Source organism: Bos mutus, chromosome 2 (assembly GCF_027580195.1).
Source record: "Bos mutus isolate GX-2022 chromosome 2, NWIPB_WYAK_1.1, whole genome shotgun sequence".
Lineage (NCBI taxonomy): Eukaryota > Metazoa > Chordata > Mammalia > Artiodactyla > Bovidae > Bos > Bos mutus.
This window is the reverse complement of record NC_091618.1, coordinates 16,143,352-16,166,236: the sequence shown is the minus strand read 5'-3', so window position 1 is coordinate 16,166,236 and position 22,885 is coordinate 16,143,352. Positions and strand designations below refer to the sequence as shown.

Sequence of the window (22,885 nt, the reverse complement as noted above, 5' to 3'; positions counted from 1 at the left end):
TTGGGGATAAGATAAAGAGAAGAAATAGACTGGATGTCAAAACCTGGCTTTTTAGGTTTCAAAGTTTCAGCTCAGAACTATATTGCAAAAAGTTCTGTGCAGCTTTTTTGTGCAACTTATCACCAAGAGGCACTCTTTGTGTATCTGTAGAATTTATGTTTGGCCCAGAGGAAACTGTTGTATCGATGGAGGATGTTCTGATCATTATGGCATACTTGGGTTGCTTCCCAACTCCAGCCTCCTAAATACTTAGTTAGAATACCCCCAGATCCCTTTGTATTTCTAACAAATTGATCATTAACCACTTCCTCCCTGCCCAATCTTTCTGATGGGTAGAGCAAGTCTTATGGCATTCAAATAAAGGACTGAACTCTTCGGCTTTAAAAGGTAGTTAGAAGAGGTTGACTCAAACTTTAAATTTTGAGCTGCCTGTGAGTATCTTTAAAATAAGAGATTCTGTAATAGATGCAAACTCCTGAATGAATCAAGTATGAGCTGAGTTGTAATGCAGTCTACTCATAGATCTGGATTGTTTGAGATTCAGCTGAGCTCTTCAAATTGCCGTAGGTAAAATAGGTAAGCAACAAGGATTTACTATATAGCACAGGGAATTATTAGAGAAGGAAATGGCAACTCACTCTAGTATTCTTGCCAAGAGAATTCCATGGACAGAGGAGCCTGGCAGGCTACAGTCCACGGGGTTGCAGAGAGTCAGACACAACTGAGTGACTAACATTACACTACACTACAGGGAATTATTATATAATCAATATCTTATAATAACCTCTAATGGAATATAATCTGAAAAAATTACTCAGTCACTATGCTGGATACCTGAAGCTAACACTACAACTCTAAGTAAGTAAGTAAGTAAGTGAAGTCTCTCAGTTGTGTCCAACTCTTTGCGACCCCATGTACTGTAGCCTTCCATGCTTCTCCGTCCCTGGGATTCTCCAGGCAAGAATACTGGAGTGAGTTACCATTTCCTTCTCCAGGGGATCTTCCCGACCCAGGGATCAAACCTGGGTCTCCCGCATTGGGGGCAGACGCTTTAACCTCTGAGGCACCAGGGAAGATACCAACACTACAACTGTACTTCAGTTAAAAAACAAACCACGATTTGCTTTCTCTGCTGCTTTCTTCGGGGGCGGGGGTGGGGGGAGGGCAGGGAATATGCCGGCTTCCTTGTAGAGAGCCCAAATCCTGGAGCTGGTTGTTGTCCCTGCTTGTGGTTGGTTTACTTAGGGTTTTATATGTTGATTTTCTTCTATCTTTCAAACTGTCTGCTTTTTACCTTTCCCTTTGCTTAAAAAAATTCAGTATAGAACGGGTACCATCATGCTTTATTTTATTCAAAACAAAAAAGGACAACTTACTCCTTTCGTATTTTGGTTATGAAAGCATGCAATCCTAGTTTTTTGCTTTATATATTTTTGTTTTTGACCTGCCTATAGTAGATCTTCTCTTATTTGGTGATTTTTTAAAGAATCATGTTAACCTGCTCTTATGTGTTTATCACCAATTTTATTAGTTCCAAAGAGACTGAACTTCTCTAGGTCTGTTTGTGGCTAAATAGCAATACCAGTGTTCCTGTTAAGTCAATGGGCAGATTGTAGAGTCTACAGTTTGTAAGCCAAGGGAGTTATTTTTGATTCTAAGCCTTGGTAAGCTGACTCTTAAATTCCTTTCTCCAACCTAGGATGGTGATCGAGACATTTTTATTGATGGCGTTGTTGCTCGTAATAGAGCCTTGAATGGGGATCTGGTGGTTGTGAAGCTGCTTCCAGAGGAGCAGTGGAAGGTGAGTTAAGTTTTCCTCTTAAAACTAGAGACTTCTCAGGGCCTTTTGCATTCCATAGTGCGTCAGCGAGACAGCATAAACTGATGCAGTCCCAGACCCCTCAGGCCCTTCGTTGTCTCAGAAGCAGGCCACAGGACACTTGGGACGTAGATTCATTGGATGGGCACACACCTAATGATTTGAGTTCTCCTTGTTCCCGCCCCTGTGATCTGTCTGCCCTCTCACATGCTTTGCCTTGATTTCTGGTAATTTTTCAGGTAGAAGAAAAGCTTGCAGGGGACATTCAAACCTGGTAATGTGTTGTTATCCAACATTTAATCCTGGGAGAACTGGAAAGAAAAGACCATAGGGATGGTGGCCGTCTTCACACATCCCTGTTGCCTTTCCTGTAAACCCAGGCAGTACATGTCTAGTTCTGTGATGTCCGGTTTGGTGGTTGGGCTTCCCTTGGCAGGCAAAAATAGACTGTGTATTTTTATAAAACAGAGATTTGATAGCAGATGAAAATGTTTTTAATATGAGAATATTCTGGGTTTTAGTTTCTATCTATGTCTGTCAATTGAAAAGGAAGATTTGCTTTCGTTTTGACTATTGTTTTAAATAAGGGTCAGGCACTAGAATGATTCATAGCAGTTTCTTTTTAATTGTATAAAACTGGTAATGTATATCTAAATATTAATTTTTCTTCCTAGTATGCTTTATATCACATCTTTTATTTTATTTGTCTCAGTTTATTGCCACTGAGATTTTGGTGTCTTCTTCAGTGAGAGGTATTAAAGCAGAGTGCTTCATAGAGTGGGCTTTTAGGTGAGGCTACTTGGGTTTGCAGCTCATCTTTGCCACTTGCCTGTATAACCTTGGGTGAGTTATATAACCTCTCTGTGCTTCAAATGCCTCATCTATAGATTGGGAATAATCATAGTACCTACTTCATACCTACTTCCTAGATTTGTCATAGGATTAAATGTGAATATATGTAAAAATCTTAGAATAATTCTTGACTCATGGTAGCAGCTCAAGTTTTTATTATTAATTTTTCCAGGAATGTGGAAAGTACTACCTTATCTCAGAGCTTTGTTGAGGCATAAATTAAATTCTTTTTTGTTATCTCATAGGGCTATAGTAATTGAGTAAGACCTACGTGTCAGGGATTTGTAGGGTGCATGGACATTAGTAATGATCAAGGTGGACATAGTTGTTGCTCTCATGGAGTTTTTAGTTAAGTGCAGAGAGGGAATTATGCTAGTCCAGATCTACCCCCGACCCTGCCCCCAGCTCTCATCCGTCTGCTGTGATGTGCTTAGTCGCTCAGTTGTGTCCGACGCTTTGCGACCCCCTTGACTGTAGCCCGCCAGGCTCCTCTGTCCATGGGGTTCTGCAGGCGAGAATACTGGAGTGGGCTGCCGTGCCCTCCTCCAGGGAACTCCCATCCCTAGCTGCTGCCAGTTGTGCACAGTCTCCTTCCTTGATTCCTTGAAAGCGCCAACTAGGGGTTGGCTCCAGGTCCTAGGAATATAGATTGATGTAGGTCATTTCCTCTTTTCTTGAAAGCATCATCTAGCACAGTGTTGACCAGGTTTAAGATGACAGGAAGAGTACATTACAGTCTGGTCCAACCAGAGGAAGTATTTCTAGAGGTCATTAGAGAGCTCTATAGATAGCTTTATAGCAAACAGGCAGCTGTACAGTAAAGGTAAACCAGAGAAGGAACAAGAAAGATGAAGTCTCCCAGCTGTTCCATTCCTGGATATTTACCTTAGAGGAATTAAGGTATTTGTTCATATAAAGATTTATATATGAAAGTTCATAGCAGCTTTTTTAGTGATAGCCCCAGACAGATTGGAAACTGCTGCGGACCACCTGCAGTTGTTGTAATACAGCAAGAGGAAACCACCCAAATGTCCATAAGCACGTCAACCAATTTTGTTATATCCATTCAATGGAATATGACTTCGCTGGTAAAAAAAAAAACAACAAAAACTAATGGTATTGATTGATATATGTAATATTTAACATGGGTGAATCTCAAAATAGTTGTGATGGGTGAAAGAAGCTAGACAGTATACGCTCAATGATTCCTTTATATGACTAGAAAATGCAGACTAATTTATAGTGACGAAAGGCAAATCATTGGTTGCCTGAAGTGGGAGCAGGAGAGATGGATTACCTTGGGGCCCCAAAGAGACTTGGGGCTATAGGCATGTTCATTTTCATGATGGGATAGTTTCATAATTGTGTATGTTAAGACCAATCAATTTGTGTACTTTAAATATATGTAGTTTATTGGATGTCAGTTATACCTCAATAAAGCTGTAAAAAAAATCCTGAAAATGAAGAAACCAACGAATGAAGTAAGATATTTGGACAAATGAGTCTGGAGCTTCAAGAAGAAGCTTGAAGCTCGAGATGTCAATTTGGGAGTCATCAGCCATATAGTGAATGAGGTCACCTAGAGAGTGTAGTCAGAGAAGGCAGCTGAATACTGCGTTTTGGGGAAAGCCAACATTTAGAAGTCAGCAGGAGGATCTTTAGAGGTCAGCTAAAGAGCCTGGAGAGAGGACTCTGCTCCTGATAAAGTGGAGTGTGAACCATGATGATTAAATTCCAACTCTGCCTGGTTTAGAGAAAAGGCTGCTGCATTCTGAGGGTGCAAGGGGCAGAGGTGTAAGTGAAATGGTATCAACACACTCAGGTGTTCATAGTCCATATAACCTGCTTGAATCTGGGGAGGCATTTTTTGATCTACCTTGCTTGATGACTTTTTCAGCCCTCTTGCTGGCAAGAGGAAGCTTCATGGAAGAAGTCAATATACCTTTAGCCCTTAAGCATGGAGGAGGAAGATGTTTGGTGAAATCTGTTCTCAGGATTAAGCATAGAAGCCAAGTCTGAAGAGGGGCAGAGTCAGGATCTTTAGAAATCCTTTTAGCTGTCATTTGTAATGTTCTTCCTGTTGTATTTGCACAGTATAAAAATTGCTTTTCAGTTAACAGTTGCTGTTGTTTAGTTGCTAAGTCATGTCCAACTCTTTTGGGACCCCACGGATTGTAGCCCACCAGGCTCCTCTGTCCATGGGATTCTTCAGGCAAAAATACTGGAGTGGGTTGCCATTTCTTTCTCCAGGGGAATCTTCCTGACCCAGGGATCGAACCTGCATCTCCTGCCTTGCAGGCAGACTCTTTACCACTGAGCCACCAGGGAAGCTTGCAGTTCTTAAAATGCTAGTGCTCCTTGTTTATCCTTTATGTTGTCCACTCTTAATCTCTTTAATAGCAGTCTTGTAGTGAGAAATATTGCAGAGACTAGAGTGGACCGTGGCATCTTTCAAGTCAAAAGAAAAGGAGGCCAAGTCCCTAAATCTTGGGTGCTAGGTATTGGCTGAGACCCCAGAAATTGTGCTAGAGCTTAATTGTAGAAAAGCCTCTGATGATTTTCTTACCAATGCCTAAGACTTGTGAATCAGCACAGAAAGAGGAACTTTGGAGCTCTCTTGGCCCGGGAGGCTGCCTTCAGAGTTACTGGAAGGTAGGCCAGGCAGCTCATCAAGAATTAGGGCAGTCACTGCCCCGTGTGGGAATGCTTTCTAGGCAGATGGGTAGAGGGGAGTCTGGAAAGGAATGGTATTCATGAAGGAGGTTTGCAGAGCAAAGCTAAGAGTAGCTGTTAGATAAAGATAGATGCAAGACTATCTCATTAGAATTGAGGCCAATCCTATAGGCCAGTACTTGTCTCTAAGCTGCAAATGATTCAGCCCAGGGATTTTGTTAAAATGCAGATTCTAATTCAGTAGATCTGAAGTGGTGCCCCAAATTGTGCAAGGCTCCAGTCAACATTGGTGCTACTGGTTCTGGAACCACACTGAGTAACAAGGCTATACTATGTGACTCAGGGAAAAAGAAAGAAGAAGTTAGGGAGCTGGGGCTGAACTCTGTGGACCTAGGATCTGAGACTTGATTGGCGGAAAGATAGCTGAGGGAAGAAATGTGAACCTTAACACCTTATGGCTGGGCCATGACCTCCCCCTGGGACGCTGGATCCTTTATTAATGATATCTGCTGGGGTCCAGCCCTGGCTGATTCAGGGTATTCGAAGGGGAGACGGCGTCGGCGACTATTTAAATATTCATCAAAGATATAAAGAGTAATAGAATGAGGATAGCTCAGTAGTAAAATTCAGTGGAGAAAGGAGGCTGAGTAGCTTGGTTTACGCGGGAGACCAATAAAACTTCAAGACAAGAAGTTTGCACCACTTACGTAGGCCGCAGGCGTCCTTCCGTTCTCCCGAAGGAGAGGAGACACTGAGGCCTCCCCTGTCGGATCGTAGAAGCCCAGGCATAATTAGTAAGCATGGCAGGTTCCGCGCTCCATATGGAGACTCAGCCAGAGTGAGAGAGAGAGCGACATGGGGAGACCAGTATTTTGAGGAACTGATCCCCATTCTTTATTTTCCAGAGTCTGTTTTTATACACTGAGATGTTATACAAAAGTCACGTGGGGACAGCAGTCCTGACTTTTATTAAAGTCAGGTGCTTCATACAAATGTATACAGAGGTCTTAGGGGTGTTACATCATCTTCTGGCCAGGGGGGCCTGCTGACAATTTATGACCCTCTCCTTGTGACAGTGGTCAGTCAACCAGAACACTTTTTTCTCCAAGGGTGATTATTCTTAAAACAGACGCCACCCAGATAAAGTTACATTCCTATAGGGTGAGGGTGTAGTGGGTTTTAGTTAAGGAAAGAATTTACTTAGCCTAAGGTCTAATGTGATTTATATCAAAGGTTAATACTTATTTCTTCTATATATTCATTAATATGTGTAAGGGCAGGGGATGTGGAGTCTTAGCAACAAACAGTGGCTCAACAAATGAAAAACCCTTCACCAATACAATTTCTAATCAGCCCACTATACTTATACTAATGGTTTTCTAACTTTTCTAAGGAACCTGTTTTTAGAAGGTTTAAAGCATCTTGTGCCTCTCACGGTTGGGAGGCTGTGAACAATCACATGTGGCCGGACAAGCCTGTCAGGCAGGCTAGAGACCCTTCAGAGGAGTTTGTAGGTTGAAACACTCCTATCACGCCCAGGAATTATTATTAACTGGAGCTCTAAGTTAACTCCTTCTCCGAAAGAGGTGGTGGGGGACAGCCCCCCGTAAAGTCAGAGGTGTAGGGGAGAGCACAAAGTAGTAAAGTAGGCAGGGTCTGGTTGTGGGGGTAGATGCTCAAGGATTTCCAGGGGGACTCCTGAGGCTCGATCCCGCCTTTGCGATGTCGAGCCTCCTTCCTCATGACCTTTGCCATGGGTGGAGTGCCTCACGCCGGCCCCCAACAGATATCCTTTTGAGCAGAGATTGGCATGGATACAGAGAAAGATCTAGACTGGCAAGGGGGACCCTACCCTTGGAGTTGCTGCTTGAAGTAGAGTCAGGGCAGTGACATGGGGTCTGTCTGCCTGGGTATATGTGTAGACCCTCTTGGGCTTTCAGAAGATTTGAAGTATGGAGGATGGCTCAGGGTTCCTTACTTGTTCCATTTCTTTGGAGTTCCTAAGGGTCTTCACAGCGGCTACTTGACAATGCTTTTTATATTAAAGTCAGCCCTGTCTGCCTACCAGTGTAGGAGACGCAAGAGATGCAGGTTTGACTCCTGGGTTAGGAAGATCCCCTGGAGTAGGAAATGGCAATCTGCTCCACTATTCTTGCTTGGAAAATTCCAGGGACAGAGAAGCCTGGCAGGCTCCAGTCCTTGGGGTTGCAAAGGGTCAGACACAGCTGAACGACTGAGCATACACACACTAAGTGCAAGCATTTTACAACTTCCCCTTCTGAAGAGGGGAGCTCTGTTGGCTGTAGCCCACCTGTGACAGTCGTTGGTGACAGGTTCAGATGAGAGAGAAGAGAATATTCAGACTGTCATCAAGAACCCCTGACATGTAGAATATAAACATCTCACAGCATACTGGCCAATTGTATTACAGGTTTGTTAGTACAAAAGCATATTGTTATCAAAGGAATCTGTAGTCAATGGTGTGAGCAAATGCGAATTAATTGGATTATTCATCTTTGCTTCTTTATGCTTGTGTGCAAACCCCTCTTGGGTATGTAAACAACAGTTCTTTTCGCTGTAGTAGTAAATAGTCAATTTATTTCACAGCATGTTTTTTGGCAAAATAGATAGCTGTGAAAGTATCAAGCTGTGGAGCAGTAATAAGAAATAATTTGCTCTTACATAACAATTTTAATTTTAGAATTCCTCCATGCTTTTAGTATGTATCTGTATTTTTTATTACAGAAATCTGGTGAAGGATAGTTGAGGCAAAGGATAGTTTCTTCACTTTGTCAACTGATAAGTTTAGTGACTTGTTTGAGAACTTGGAGTTTTGGGAACCAAAGGTAGACTACATATCTCTTGACTTAGCTTATTGCTTGTTCCTTTCCTTATGTTTGCTTTTGTTTTTTGTTTTTTTTTTAAAGTGCGAGTGTGTGTATGGATTCTTATAGGCTGAGGGTCCATAGCTTTCCTCAGGTTTTTAAGGTGGATGGTCATATTCCCAAATGGTTAGAACCATTGATATTGATGATTCTGCCTGGAACAGTGCAGGGTACTTGATGGCTTCTCACCCTCCACACATCCTGCCCTGTGCTAGACGCTGGAGGTACACGCTCGAACAGGTCACGTGCTTTGCTCTTAAAATGCTCATAGGCTGGTTGGAAAAGGGATGGGAAAAACTGTAGTATAGTTTGTACGATGGAGAAATACATGTTGTTGTGGGAGCACTAAACTCTTGAGATAAATGGGGAAGATTTCATAGAGGAGGTTTCATTTGAACTATGGTTTGAAAGATGGGAATGGAGAAGGAGAGAGGTTTGGCTTTTTTTCTCTGGGGGAGGGGGCACGGAATGAGAATGACTTGGGCTGAGAATTAATTTGTTAGCAGAGGGCTGTGAAAATTTCCACTTCCAGGGAGGAACACATGAAGTAAGGCTCTGTCTTCCTGCCATGCAGTTGGCTAAGTGCTGCAGCCTTTCAACCAGCTCTCTTAGACACTGGGAAGAGCAGGGAATTCCTAACTGTTATCAGGATTCCCCCCTCCAGGAAGACTAATGTCCTTGACCCCGTTTTACTGAAGCTCACAGAATCCTGCTCTTTGCTCTGTAAACTCTTCTGATTGCCATTTATTTGATCTTTGCCTCTTCCATTTCCTTTCCTTTTCCCCATCAAGTTCATCTTCCATAATCATAAACAACCTTGCCCTTCATCCTTTTTAAACTCTAATAAATTAATCCTCTTATTTTACTTCTCTTAATAATGTAATACAGTGCATTGCAAATAAGTTTATATAAACTCTGTGGCTGCTGCTGCTTGCTAACTTTTTAGTATTTACTGTGTACCAGGAATGTGTTTAGTGCCTCACACCATTCTTGAGTCTGCTCGTTTGTCTTTCTCGTTTCGTAAATGGGAAACCTGAGCTTTTGCTTAAACATCTTACTAATTTAGGTAACGTATAACCAGGGAGTGACAGAGTTGGGATTGAGTCACATCAATTCATGATTCCATTGCTATTTGTTATTCTGTAGATACAAAGGAGAGAGTTATTTGATCTAGATATGATACTGTCAGGTATCATAAAAATCAACATAAATCCAGAAAACAATAATACATACTTTAGCATAAGGCAATGTCCTGAGTTACCATCATGGGTAAAGAATTGACTTTATCATTTGAGATACCCAAAGGCCTAGTATTATTCTTATACGATAAAGAATTTAGAAATAGTTAATTAGAATTTGAGTGAATTGAGTGGTTGTATTCTGAAACTAGAGAGATATGATAGCTGCCCAGGGCATTATGAAGGCAGGTGTTAGGAATGTATCTTACTAGATATCTACCCTACATAGTAGATAAGAAACTGAGAGCGCTCACCCAATTATAAAGTCAAACCAAGAGATACAACCCGCTGGACAAGAATAGAATCAAAGAGGTTGCAGACCCCGATGCCATTCTGGCTCTTGGTACCAAGTCTCAAATTCATGGGGCATGTGACACAGGTATTCCGAAAGCAGGCAGGCATTTGTCATGTAGGGAGTACATCCTTCTGGGACTTTGGGACAGGGTTCTAATTCCAGAGATGTGGGACCATCTTATTACAAAAAGACTGGTAGATGCAGCCATTAGGCTGGGAGTCAAGGATAGTGTATAATCCCTAAGCCAGGAGAATTGGTTAGAGCAATACTGGGAACAGGAACCAACGCAGAAGACCAACCTTGAAAACCAGAATTCTGGGCCTTTTTTGACTGTACCAAAGGAGATTTGGGAGCCCAGAATTCAGCTGCAGTATCTTGGATCTGGGAGTTGGGTTCAAGCTAAGTCCTCTATAGGAGGAGCCAGAGTTGCTTAAATATTAACTTCTTTGCTTGATCGGTAACTAGGGTGAGCAGATTAGTTGATGCAGCCATAGTGAGTGACCCAGAGAAAATCAGAATAAAGGAGGCTGATAAGAGCATATTACAGTTAAATCAGGTGAAACTGAAACAAGAGTTGACTGGCTGATGAGTCAGGGGTGGATTTCAAGTGAAATTTCTTCTCATTGAAACTTAGCTTCTTTATTCTTTTGTCTGAATATTTAAAATATAGTAAGATAGACTGGAATAGGTTTGGTATATTGATGCCCCCTGGAAAACTATAATGTTATTCATTTATCACCTGGGTATTTGTTGAATACCTGTATTGTGCTGAGAAGGTAGGGTGAGAATAAATCAACCAAGCACTTTGTTAGCCAAGTCTAAATTTCTCTTGGGACAGGATTATTTTACTTAGTTTACAACAGAGCAAAGTTTATACATGAATTAAGGATGGAAAAACAGGGACAATTATTTGATGTTTTCTAACACGTCTTTTGTACAGTTGAAATAAGAAAGAAAACTTATTTTTATTCAGAATACTCATACTTCAACAAGGAAATAATAGAAATATGGATGGGTATTTTGGAAGAGATTGGCACAGAAAGAACTTGAGCTTGAAAGAATAAAGGAAGTGCTGATAGGAATAGCTACTCTTGTTCTACATTAAACAAACAAAAAAAAATCAAAGTACACATTTAATCCCTAATTTTCAATGGCTGTTCCAAATCTTCTTATGGTCACATGAAATTGGTCTAGTACAGTAAATTGTTTCCTTTGACAACTAATTTTTCCTTCAAGTGATTGTTTTAAAGTTTTGTCTTCCAAGTTCTTCTTTAAATATGCACCCATCATACTAGATTATATTTAATCCAATCTCTTATATAACCACTATCATTTTGGATTGTTCTCAATTCCAGTGGAATTAGGATTTCTTAGAACTGTTTGGTTTCTTGGCTGGTGTGGCAGGCCCAAAAAAGGCTTGGAAGGTATTTCATCTTGAAGGGCAAGGTCTCCGGAGCCTCCACCCATAACAGTATGGTAGGTAAGGTATATCTACTACCATGATCAGATTTCCCCCAAATTGTTATATACACAAACCTATTTTTAACAATCTTCTTTTCTTCTTCTTTATTGCCAGCTCTCGGATCAAATACTTCAGGTTCTTGCCTGCTTTAAACATGCCTTCACATCTCTATAATTCAAATTGAAATGTCTAAAATAAGGAATGTATCATTTAAGGATAGAGTCGCTTATTTGTGCTGGGGAACTCCCAATTAATATTTTAGGATTATTTGCTAGAGAACTAATTCATTCCTCCTTAGATCCATAGAGATGGTTTGGTGAATTCACATTCATTGTAAGGAATGAGTTAATATAGATAAAGTACTTAAAGCAATATCGGCACATTATAAATGCACAAGAAATGTCAGATATTATTATTCTTCTTTGAAACGAGGACTGGGAGTTATAATTTGGCCAAGATCATGTAATGACTCAAGTTTACTATTCCTAGCTCTTGAATTTACCAGTGATAACATTTACTCATAGCAGACATAAAATGCTCCTACAAAGTGTTGACATAAAATGTTAGTATTTCAGTATACATTCCTTTGAGGAAATTGCTGGATAATTGGATGGTAGGCAAGATTATGCAATGATGTGGTTTATTTCTTACTCATGCCCTTTGCCCATCACTGTCATCTAGGGTTGTGTTTTGCCTGATCATCACTCCAGAGTCCAGGCTGACTGAAACAACTGCCGTCAGGAGGAGTCCACTTTTCTGTGGCAGAAGGAAACAGAGCCTCGGAGGGGCCATATTTAAAATATGGAAGCAGCTTGTCAGTTCTGTTCACAGCTCATTGGCCAGAATGAGTCACCTGACCCTGCTCAACAAGAGGGCCAAAAAGTACAGTTCTCCAAAGTGTTTGCAATTTGGGGTGATCTGGTGAACTGCACTGATAACTGTCATGCTGGATTAATTAGATTCCTTATACTTGGCATTCCTGGCTAACCATCTGAAAAACGTATGCCACTGGTCATTAGGGAGATCGGGCAAAAATTTCTACATCACTTACTATAAATTCATCCCCACTAATGAAAAAAGAATTCAGAAATACCTGAAAATGATCTAGATGGGCTTTAAGATCACCCTTAATTATGTAATTCTTGCCTTAAAGTACAATGTGTAGTACAAAGTAAACTTATTAATCTTTGAATTAAGCTAATGATGTAATTTTTGTAATGAAAGGCAAGGAAATTTTAAGGCATTTATTTGGTAATATTTATAAACCATAAAGGGCTTCCTGGTGGCTCAGATGGTAAAGAATCTGCCCACAATATGGGAGACCCCGGTTCAGTCCCTGGGTTGGGAAGATCTCTGGGAGAAGGGAATGGCAACCCACTCCAGAATTCTTGCCTGGAGAATTCCATGGACAGAGGAGCCTGGTGGACTGCAGGTCATGAGGTCGCAAAGAGCTGGACACGACTGAGTGACTGACACACAGACACACACACACATAAAGAGTTTATCGTTATTATTAGTAGTATTTTGATCTTATTGCTTCCTACTGCTACTGTTAAAAATGTACATTTTTCATTTAAATTTTGTTAAAATTTTCATTTTTGAACAATTTTTCAATAGGCATATATTACCCTACCTTTTATAGAAACTAGTCATGATTTAGGACATAGACATAATTGTTTTATGAATTTAGGCAACTAGGGAGAGGAATGTGGTAGATTTGGAAACACCTACTATTTTAGTATTTTAGAGCTTAAAATGCAAGATAGAGATATAAAGTGGCAGGAGATGAGGCTGGGCTGGTAAATGGCAGGTCAGGAGAGCCACATCATGAAATGTCTACATACTGTGTAAAAGAGTTCTGCTGTTACCCTGTAGGTATTGGGGAGCCATTCAAGGATTTTGAGGAGAGGTGATGCAGTCAGATTTGAATAGTAGAATATCATTTTGGTGGTAGGGTGGAGAATTTAAAGGAAAGGAGTAAAATTGGTGGGAGATTGATAACAAAGTTATTAATATTTAAGAGTCTCAGTGCGAGATGGTAAGAGTCACAGTGGCCATGAGGGTTGTAAGGAGATGAATTTAAGCCTGTTTAGTAAGATAGAACATGGCAATTGGATGTAGTAGGCAAGAGAGAAGGAAGAAGCTAGGATGACTCCTACTTTTCAGGCTTGGGTAATTCAGAGGATGATGGCACCATGTGCTAAGTTAGGAAGGGGAGCAGGGACAGATGATGGGTTTGTTTGGATATGGTGAGTTTGTGAGGCCTGGGGATGTATACGTATGTAGAGCTGGGAGTCAGTTGGATATTAGAATTTGGAGTTCACAGGTGAGACCTTGGCTAGAGGTAGAGATTTGGGTAACCTCAATGACACTTGAATAAATTTCCTGGGGTTGACTTATGGAGAGATAAGGCCACCGAGAATGGAGTCTGAGGAATACCAACACTTCATGGCCTTGGAGAGGAAGAAAGATCCAATATAGGAGACTGAGAAATGGTGTCCAGAGAGGAAGGAGGAAAACCAGGAGAGAATGTTAGGCTGGGAGCCTAAACAAGGGACATTTGAATGAGGAGAAATAGTCCACAGTGCCCTGTTGCTGATGGACCCAGTGAGAAATTTTAATGAGAAGTTAGATTTGGCTAGTATGGAGCCATCTGTGGTACAGATCAGAGCAGTTTCAGTAGGGAAGAAAAGAAAAGGCAGAAACCAAGTCACAAAGAGTGAAGGACAGCACAAAGAAGGCTGAGAAAGGGTAGTAATTCAAGGAAAGAGACACAAAGATGATGGTTACCTTTGTTTTCATATGAGAAAGAAAAACTTGACCTAAATGTAGTATCTTACGTCAGATTTCCTAGAGGCAGAGCTTGAGATAGAAAATCTTGCCCAAGTTGTCTATTTTTAATGAAAGATTTCTGAAATATACCAAATTACTTAAAATTTATCAGTCAAATCATGACAGATTAAAAGTTCAGATTTGAGAACAGTGTACAGAGAATGAACTAGATTTAATGCTAAAAGAAGTTGGGACTGGCTGGTAAGAGAATGAATTGATAATGCAGAGCACAGAACCAAGGGTAGGACAGGGACACACTGTGAAGAAAACCAGATCAGGTTTAGAAGCAAATGCCCTGTGCCCAGTTGATGTCCCTATGGTACTTTGGGGGACATAGGCACCTTCGAGGGTAGGAATTGGCAAACTTCTAAAAAAGACAAGATAGTAAAATGTTTGAGGCATTGTGGGCCACATGGTTCTGCTACAACTTCTCAACTCTGCCATTGTAGCACAAAAGCAGCTATGTTCCAGAAAAACTTCATTTCCAAAAGCAGCTGGATGTGGCCGGTCAGCGGTGATTTGCTGATCCTCGTTCTAGGGGTGCATTAGGCCTCATGAAGGACTTTGCTCCTGCCCAACTGACCAAGAAACTGTAGGAGCCTTCACAGACTCCTGCTTCTCCTCTTAAATAGTGTGACAGCTATGCTGGGAAGAGTTTTCCTGTTTTGACTCCATCTCAGTATTTCAAGCTTTTAGTTCTTGAATCTTTTGATTTTGAATTGGAAGATGTTAGAGTCTCTGGGGAAGAATGGATTTGTGTATAGCTGAATCCCTTCACTGTTCACCTGAAACTATCACAATATTGTTAATCGGCTGTACCCCAATAAAAAATAAAAAGTTTTTTAAAAAAGAAAATGTTAAGAGTCTCTATCTCTGTGAGTTCTTGGAGATTAGCTTGCTTGGATTCTGTGTTTTGTTTTGATTTGTTTTCCTTATAGTTTTCTCTTGAACAATATATGTGAAAATTATAGTGGCAAAATTAACCTTAACTTTGTTTCCTTACTGCTGCTTATTCCAGCTTCATTCAGTTTCTCATCCAGTGTCCCTGGGCTCTACCCTTACGCTTCAGGTCTTTTTGCCATTTACTTGAGCAGTGGGTAGTATGCATCTGTGCTTGAAGTGATCAGAGAGAAGATAAGCAATTTTCCACTCAATCCGTGTAAAGTACCAAACGAGGCCTATTTGTGTTGCAGGAAAAATTGTCAGTGGCACGGTTAGAGGAGGCCTATAGTAGATCAGCTCAAGGTCAGTGCTTGAAGCATTTGACCAAAGATCAGTTAAGGGATGAGTATAAGGCTTCAAATGGGAAGTGAGCTCATGGTCAGGAACCAAGATTTCTAGCAGGTGGGAATATAGAATGAATGGTGGAGGTAAACAGTTTAAAATACAGACTGTCAGCAGGGTCAGGGTAGGGCTTGTCCACTCATGCAACTCCTCTATTACCTCTTTGCTTCGTGCTTACTGTGAGTCAGGCATCATGCTGTGCCTTAGAAATGCAATATAGAATGAGATCGGTGGGATCTGCTTCTGCATCTAAACCACAGACCATGGAAAATGACTTGAATTTTCTCAGTTCTCCCAAAGATGATGCTTAAATAGTGCCATTCTAAATTCAAAGTAGAGAAGGTAACTCATTATGTGTAACGGATGCCTCAGTGTATATGGGTTTAATTTTCTTGAGAAACCTGGGTTGAGAAGGTCAGTGTAGTAGAGCAGCCTTGAGTGCTGAGGGCAGTATATAGTAAATCCTGGAGTGTGGTGGGCCTCCATGATAGGGGTATCCTGTTAGGCTGCAGAGGGTCTGGGAATGCTTTCTGGGGGACATGAGGTCTGAATGGAAAGTAAGTTTTAACTCCATGAAGAATAAGGAAGAGAGATTGGATGGAAAGGAGAGCCTGCTGCTGCTGCTGAGTTGCTTCAGTTGTGTCCGACTCTGTGCGACCCCATAGATGGCAGCCCACCAGGCTCCACTGTTCCAGGGATTCTCCAGGCAAGAATACTGGAGTGGGTTGCCGTTTCCTTCTCCAGTAAATGAAAGTGAAAAGTGAAAGTGAAGCTGCTCGGTCGAGCTGACTCTTAGCGACCCCCATGGACTGCAGCCCACCAGGCTCCTCCATCCATGGGATTTTCCAGGCAAAAGTACTGGAGTGGGTTGCCATTGCCTTCTCCGAAAGGAGAGCCTAGCCTGCTCTAAATCCTAAAAATTGTTTATTAGCTGGAATGGAGGCTGGGAGGAGAAAAGTAGTGCCTGGAGATAAGTCCTTGTCACCCTTGTGGGCTCCTCCTCGCTGGGCACTGGCCAAGGCTGGTTGTAGACTATTAAGACCCTGATCTGTGAGTGTTAAGATGAGCTGGGTACTGTGGCAATTCTTAATGCATGGTTATTTCTTTTCCTGGAACTGCTGGTAGAATGAGTTTTGTAATACACTATGATGGAGTCATCAGCCCATAAACATAGTAGTCTCAGATACTTTGAGATAAGGTCGGGTTGTCTTTTGACAGTACAGAGTTTGGTTCTTGGCAGTCTGGGTGCATTGTTTTGGGGCCTTCTGTCTCTCCTCTTCAGTATGTACTCAGTTTTGGGTGTGGTATTCCTTTCGGGGTGATCTGGATCTTTGCAACTCAGAGTGTGGGATGTGTACCAGCAACATTACAGACTCTCCGGCTCTGCCCCAAGACCCACTTGGGAAAAGATTCCCGAGTGATTTGTGTGAACATTTTATTTTGTGAAGCACTGAGGTGGATGATAAGAGAGTTAACTCTTTGGTTTTTGTTTTTAAATTACTTTGGCACTATAGAGGAGGGAGGAAGAGATATATGACACCATTATAGGAGAGTCACAATTTCAGTGTAACTTGTTGGGGCTTCAGAAATTTGAAGTAATGTTTGCCGTGTTTTAACAGAATTAGACTTTGGACTTCCCCTTACACCCTGCTGTTTCCTCAGTTAGCTCTAGCAAATGAAGGATAGAGAGATTATTCTTGTAGCTGTAGTTAGAAAAAGTCTACTAATTAGTTTATTGAAAAAAGACTTCAGTCTGCATCTTGAGTTGTTTTTATGCCAGTGAGTTTTCTGTAGCGCCCTTCTCCCTCGTTTTTGGAGTTGAGAGGAGGGGACAGTTCTGCCTAAGGAAATTGGTTAAAATTTCTTAGAACAAATGACATTTGAATTTTAGTTTAAAAGGAGGGTTTGCCAAAAGAAAATTCAGGCAAGAAGAGAATCTTTTAGGCAAAGGAACTATATGTTTGAATGAATATAAGCATATAATTCCTCCCAGGTCTAATCTGGTGGGGCAAGCATTGTGTCCTATTTATGTTTATATTCATGGCATCTTGGGAAGAACATGTGCTTTTTGAGTTAGACTGGGACCTGCATTCTAGTGCATATGTGCTCAGTTGTGTCTGACTCTTTGCAACCCCATGGATGTAGCCTGCCAAGCTCCTCTGTCCATGGGATTTTCTAGGCAAGAATACTGGAGTGGGTTGCCGTTGCTTCGTCCAGGGGAATCAAGCCCTAGGCTCCTTTGTCTCCCGCATTGCAGGCAGATTCTTCACCCTGAGCCACCCGGGAATACTAGAGTGGGTTGCTCTTTCCTCCTCCAGGGGATCCTCTGACCCAGGGATTGACCCTGAGTCTCCTGCGTCTTCTGCATGGTGGGTGGCTCTTTACCACTGTGCCACCTGGGAAGCCCTGCATTCTAGGCCCTTTGCTTATTGACCTTGAGATTCAGAGCCCTCATTTACAAATATGATTTATACTTCAGTTTTTTGGTAAGGATTAATGAGCTACAGTGACCTAAAGTAGTGTCTGGGAAGTAAGTGCTTTAAAAAGTTCTTTCATTTCTTTCCCTTGTATCTAGTTTCCCAGTAACAGACGTACAGTAGGTACGGGATAAATACTTGAATGATTTTAGTGTTTCCAAACAACATGAGAAAAATGACTGATTTTGTTTCTTTTGATGTAAAATTTTGTAACTTAAAAGCACAGGGTGAATTCACTAAATTTAGTAGTCTTACAAAGCAAAAATTTGTTTTCTTAAGAATGAAGTTTAATTGTAGGAGAAAACAGCACTGGATCAAGTCAGGTTTGCTGGGTGTTTGAATATGGGAGCTGGATGTGATTTATACGCTCTGAATATCCAAGATGGACTGTGTTGATTGTAAATGTTTTCTATAATGTTTCTTCACTGCAGATGATTTTTTATTTATTTTCATCTTTGAAAGGTTTTATCTTTCAAACCTTCCTTTGGTTTGAAGAGTTAAATAAGTATGGTTGTAGAATAAATTGTTCCAGGGTAGTCTTTTTCTCCCCAAGGCCCAGATACTGCAGCTCACCTACTTCTCAGTTAATATTAGCTCAGACTGGAGTCATCCAGCCCTTTGTTCCAATTACATTCTTACTCCTTTGACATGAAAGCCGTTCATGACCTGCCCTCTGCCCTCTTGGGCAGTCTTAAGTGTACCCTTAGACTTTAGACATGGTAGACTGGAGGTCTTTAAGTAAGTACCATGCAACTGCATGCCTGCATTTTCTTTTCACACACATTGTTTCCTTTGCTTGCAGTTAGTTCTCTGCTTGTATCTCTCCCTCTCTCCCCAACTCATCTTTCAAGACTGGGTTCACAGGTTTTTGCTCCTGGGAATGTTTCCTTTCGACAGTTGTTACCCACGGTTGCTGTTTTACTCAATTGAAAAATCTTCAGGTTTTTTTATCCTTATTATGGAGCCTTTGTATTATTTTAGTTCACATTCCAATAGTATTTGATGTTTTCTTTTGGTTTTTATCTATGTTGCTTATTATGAATGATTCCAATTATATGGTGATGTTAAAATTCGCAGCTACCATTTATTGAGTCCTATTCCATAACAGGGAGGCCTGGCGTGCTGCGATTCATGGGGTTGCAAAGAGTTGGACACGACTGAGCGACTGATCTGATCTGATTCCGTAACAAGCACTCCAATAGGGCCTTTGTAAACATTGTATATTGCAAATATAAATTACTTTGTAAGGTGGGCTGAACTGTAGTATTTATTTTTCATTATTCATGTACTCATTTCTAAACAGGCCAAAGCATATTGATTTAATTCATGAAGGGGCAATGTGTGGCAACAGATGGAAAGTCAGTCCCTAAATCAGAAAATTCTTGAATTTAGGTTTTTGTTCATTACTTCCATCTTCAAGGTATTTCTGTTAAGGCTGAAAAAACTTAGAAAATAGGTTGGTATCAGTTTTATTATTAAATTATTTTAAAAGTAGTTTAAAGATGTGTTTTTTATAATAAGCAGGCAGATACTTATATATATGTTAGTGTCTCCTTTATTCTTAATTCATTGGTGTGATGATTCATTGTGCAAATACTATTCTGGACGTCTGTGGTGCACCAGATAAAGGAATAGATATGTCATTGAATATAACAGACAATGTGCTGCCCTCATGGAACATGCAGAAAGCTTATATCATCTGTTAGGCCTGAATGGATCCAGGGAGGCTTTTTTTCCAAACCTCTTTTTGTTTCTTTGTTTATGAACCCTAAGGAGATTTAACGAGATTTCCTAACATTTGAAAACTACTTTAACAAATGCAAAAATGAGAGGTGCTTTTTAACGGTTTCTAATTCAAAGGAAAATTCTGTTCTTTCATCAGAAAATAAGTTCTCTTTAGCTGAGTTCATTTGGGGAAAGAAAAACCAATACTGCTATTATGTAGTTATAGTATGATTTTTGTCTTAGAATTAATAAATGACTTTCCTAAACTCATTCATTTTAGGGTTATTTGGCACATTTTATGAGGTGTAAAACTGATTAAAAATGAATCACCTTTCATTTTATTTTGCTTTCTTCCATTTTGCCTTGCAGCCTTCCACTGATAGCTTTTGTTTCTGAGAAGCTGCATTGGGAAAAGGAATAGCTCCCTTCCTACTTCCTTGTTCTTTAGGCCATCATCTTGAATCCCTAATGTGAGTTGAGAAACAGAATGTGCACTTATGTCTGTATGCATTTGTTTTGCCTAAAGTTTTACTTTTAAGTTCAATGGATTCGTTAACAAAAGAAACCACTCGTTACATACAGATAAACAGTTTCAATTTTTATAGATTATTTGACTTAATTGCAATATACAGTCATTAAGAGAAAAGAAGGAAAAATAATAGGGAGATGTAAAAGCATATATATCACCAAATTGGGGTGACAACTATATCTAGACTTGAACAGTGCTGGGAACTCTCAGGTTAACAGCAGTCTGGAGTCCCAGTTGGGAAAGGGTACTGGGCAGTGCATCCACCCCACTGGTGAGACTTCAAATTGCAGTTTTGGGGGCTTCCACTTACAATCCCAGGCTGCAAACTGGTATCATCATCATCAGCAGTTTGTGTGCAGAAATACATCTCTGGTTTTACTTTAACTTTTACAATGCTGTTTGTTTCACCTTGAGAGTCATAAGACTTCTTAGACCCTGGGGGCTTAGCCAGACCTCCAGGGGCTCAAGAAATTCTAAGACCCACTCCTTGTCTCATCTGAAGTACTGCTTGACTTGCTGGTAACAATTGGTGTGCTCACGGGCAGGCACATAATCTAGGCAGTGCCAGGCAGGTCACAGGCCTGCTCTCCTGTTTCTGAAGCCTGCACAAGGAGGAAAGGAGAGAGAGAATGAGACTCAAACAGTATATTAAGGAATAATGGCCAAGAATTTTCCAAAACTTATAAAAGACATCAGGCCCAGATTTGAGAGACTTGAAGAAGCCCAAACAGGATTTAATACAAAGCAAATCATATGTAGGCACACTATAATAAAACTTACCAAAGCCAAAGGGAAAATTCTTGAAAGGAGAGAGGAAAATAAGATACCTTCAAAGGAACAACAGGGGAAATAAACACTGACTTTTCAAATGAAACTGATGAAATCCAGAGGCTGATAGAATGGTATCTTTTAAAGTACAGAAAGGACATAATTGTGAACCTAGATATCTGTACTCAGGAAAAGTATTTTTCAAAAGTAAAAGAAAAATTTTGATGTAATAGATTTCTTGAAATGTCCAAGAAAATGTTTAGAAGAAAAATAGAAAATCTAAATAGTTTTATATCTAGCAAAAAATTGAATCTTTAATTCATTTTTTTAACAAGGTAAATTCCAGGGTCAAATAGCTTTACTGATAAATGCTTCCAAATATTAAAGGATGAAAAATAGCATCAATCTTAAAAAAATTTTCAGGGGAATAGAAAAATGCTTTATGAGGCCAACATATCCTTGATATTAAAAAATGACAAAGACAGTCCAATGTAAGAAAATTATAGGAAAATCTCTCTCATTAACAGAGATAGAAATATTAAAACAACAGGAAATTGAATCCATAGGTATATAAAAGGGATAACATATTAGGACCAAGTGGGGTTTATTCCAGGAATGCAAGGTTGGTTTACTATTCAGAACTCAATTAATAGGGGAGGTGATGGTCCAAGAATACAGAGTTATACAAGATAAATTCTGGAGATTTGTTCTATAGCTTAAAATTTGCTAAGAGGGTTGATCTTAAGTATTTTTACCACAAAAATAAAATTAAAGTGAGTGGGAAAAAACTTGGGAGGTGATAGATACATCTATGGTCTTCATAATGGTGGTCATCGTTTCACTGGATGTAAACTTATCCCCAAACTTACTGACTTACATACGCTAAATATGTAGAGCTTTCTGTATGTCATTCATCATCTCAATAAAGTGGTTAAAAATAGGGGGAAAAACTCAATAAAATCAACCACATTAATAGAAGAAAAGGAAAAATCATATGATTTACCTCAGTTTTTGCAGAAAAATGTTTGGTAAAATTCAGTACCCCCCCAACCCCTTTTTGGGGGCTGTCAGTCAGTTCAGTTGCTTAGTCGTGTCCGACTCTTTGTGACTCCATGAATCGCAGCACCCCAGGCCTCCCTGTCCATCATCAAATCCCGGAGTTTACTCAAACTCATGTCCATCGAGTCGGTGATGCCATCCAGCCATCTCATCCTCTGTCATCCCCTTCTCCTCCTGCCCCCAATCCCTCCCAGCATCAGAGTCTTTTCCAATGAGTCAACTCTTTGTATGAGGTGGCCAAAGTATTGGAGTTTCAGCTTTAGCATCAGTCCTTCCAAAGAACACTAAGGACTGATCTCCTTTAGAATGGACTGGTTGGATCTCCTTGCAGTCCAAGGGACTCTCAAGAGTCTTCTCCAACACCACAGTTCAAAAGCATCAATTCTTTGGCTCTACTATGGCAAAAAAAAATCTTGTGAGATCTTAGTTCTTGAGATCTTGTGGGATCTCAGTTCCCCAGCCAGGGACTGAACCTGGGCCATGGCACTGAAAGCCTAGAATCCTAACCATTAGGCCACCAGGGAACTCCCAGTACTCATTTTTTTATAGAAGTTCATAGCAAACTAGTAATAGAAGAAACTCCTTTAATGTGATAAAAACTTTTAACCAAAAACAGCTATAAAACGTCATAATTAATAATGAAACTCTGAAAGGTCTCCTTCTGATAGTCTAGGGTATAAAACAAAAATGCTCATTATCACAACTTCTGTTCCACGTTGTACCAGAAATCATAGTCAATGCTATAAAGCCTAGGAAAAAGGTATAAGGATTGGGAAAGGAAACCAGTGGTTGTTATTTTTAGACTGCTTGATTTTATACATGAAAAAATCCAAAACAGTTAAGGCTGCTACATGCAAAGTCAGCCTACAAAAATTATTTGTATCCCTGAATACCTATAACAAACCAATAATCATTAAAAAATGATACCCTTTACGTTAACATATAAAAAGGAATGCCTTAGGGTAGATATAATGAAAGATTTATAAG

The 22,885-nt window shown here is 40.4% G+C and overlaps 1 protein-coding gene across 5 annotated transcripts in view; it reads left to right on the top strand.

Moving 5' to 3' along the window:
- DIS3L2 (DIS3 like 3'-5' exoribonuclease 2) overlaps positions 1 to 22,885 on the top strand; it is a 356,855-nt gene that overhangs the window by 60,524 nt on the left and 273,446 nt on the right. For all 5 annotated transcript variants that reach the window (XR_011467266.1, XR_011467267.1, XM_005906404.2 and 2 more), the window contains one exon: positions 1,700 to 1,801. Coding sequence is in view for 3 of the 5 variants with exons in the window: in XM_005906404.2 (XP_005906466.2) it covers positions 1,700 to 1,801 (102 nt within the window). In the remaining 2 variants the exon portion in view is untranslated. The remainder of the gene's footprint in view (positions 1 to 1,699; positions 1,802 to 22,885) is intronic.